Below are 1489 nucleotides of genomic sequence, written 5' to 3' on the forward strand. Positions count from 1 at the left end.
CCACAGCTTCCATCGGACTAAATGAAGAACAGAAAGGATATCAGAAAGTGGCCTTTGACTTTGCAGCCCGGGAGATGGCTCCCCATATGGCAGAGTGGGACCAGAAGGTAGGAGTTTTCCTTGTGGCCCGATGTTCCAACAATTGCCTTCTCTTCCTCGGCTTGTAGTCCTAAGCGTTAGGTGTTTAATCCCCACCTGTGCGTGTGAGTCCTGGTAACGACGTGATTCCTTTCCTCGAGGCACCCTCCTCATCTTGCAGATACCTGTTTTGTTTTGTTCAGTTTACACTGTGCAAAGATTCAGACCACTTCTAAAACCAAGGCAGTTGTAGATAATGAAAGAAACGTTAACGCCGGAAAACCGGTTCTCGCAGAAGGCATTTTAGCTGATACCCCTGCAGAGATGACAGATGGGCATACTAAGTGGAGAGAATCCCCCAAACTCAACCATCTTAACCCCTCCGTGAGCCCTGTAAAGAAAAGTCCACCCGTGGCTCACTCCCTGCTGACCCCCCCTCTCTCGTACATAGGAACTGTTCCCCGTGGACATGATGCGGAAGGCAGCCCAGCTAGGCTTTGGTGGGGTCTACGTACGCACGGACGTCGGTGGGTCTGGACTGTCCCGGCTCGATGCCTCTGTCATCTTTGAAGCCTTGGCGACGGGCTGCACCAGCACCACCGCCTACATAAGCATCCACAAGTGAGTGCCCGCACCTGAAAAGCACAGCGAGGTCTCACCTGGGTTGACTAGGAAGTTTCCGATAAACAGGGAAAAGGTTTATCTTTTCAGAACCAGACTGTTAAAGTGCTTCTTTCGCAGGAGGTCTTCTGCTGCCTGCTGGCCTCTCGTCTGTTATCTTGTATGTTCTCAGAGAGTCGGGGCTCCTGCCTTCCCCCACGGCCTAGGTGGAGAGGGGCCACACACCCATCAGGGCCCCGCTCCCCTGTTCCTCAGCCCCCAGAGGAAGCCTCCAGGACTTTGGGAAAGTGCAGGAAGCTCTGTGAATTCTAGGGAGCTCCGTTAGCCTAATTAGAAGCAGCGTGAACATCCAAGCGAGAAATACTTAGCCTTGGTTGTCTCTGGGCGAGACGAGTTCCAGGAATAGGTTCCTAATCCAGGCCTTTCCCTTAAAGTCGAATTGCCTCAGTTGTGACTTTTCCCTTCTCACTCTCTCTTCTGCTTCTGTCTCCCTTCCTGCCTTTGTTCCCTTTCCTCCTCCCCTGCCCCCTCCCATTTCCTTTTCCATCTTTATCTCTGTGAATGTCTTCCCTTCTTGCTGTGCCTGTCAGCATGTGTGTCTGGATGATCGATACCTTTGGCAACGAGGAACAGAGGCACCGGTTTTGCCCACCACTCTGCACCATGGAGAAGTTTGCTTCCTACTGCCTCACTGAGCCAGGTGGGTTTGCCGGTCTACAGGTGAGATGGCACTCAAGTACGGTCACTGAGCACTCCCCGTGGTCGGCAAACTGTGGCTCGAGAGCCACAT

General features: G+C 52.9%; 1 protein-coding gene across 1 annotated transcript; it reads left to right on the forward strand.

The window, feature by feature from the left end:
• Positions 1-10: 10 nt before the first annotated feature.
• Positions 11-1471, forward strand: LOC102248457 (isobutyryl-CoA dehydrogenase, mitochondrial-like; the record flags this gene model as incomplete). The annotated part of the gene is made up of 3 exons (XM_005852987.2): positions 11-107; positions 530-699; positions 1290-1471. Coding segments are annotated over exons 1-3 (385 nt in total), but the record flags the coding sequence as incomplete, so codon positions are not given.
• Between the last annotated feature and the right edge of the window lie 18 nt (positions 1472-1489).

The sequence above is a fragment of the Myotis brandtii genome, unplaced genomic scaffold (assembly GCF_000412655.1).
Source record: "Myotis brandtii unplaced genomic scaffold, ASM41265v1 C42449602, whole genome shotgun sequence".
Lineage (NCBI taxonomy): Eukaryota > Metazoa > Chordata > Mammalia > Chiroptera > Vespertilionidae > Myotis > Myotis brandtii.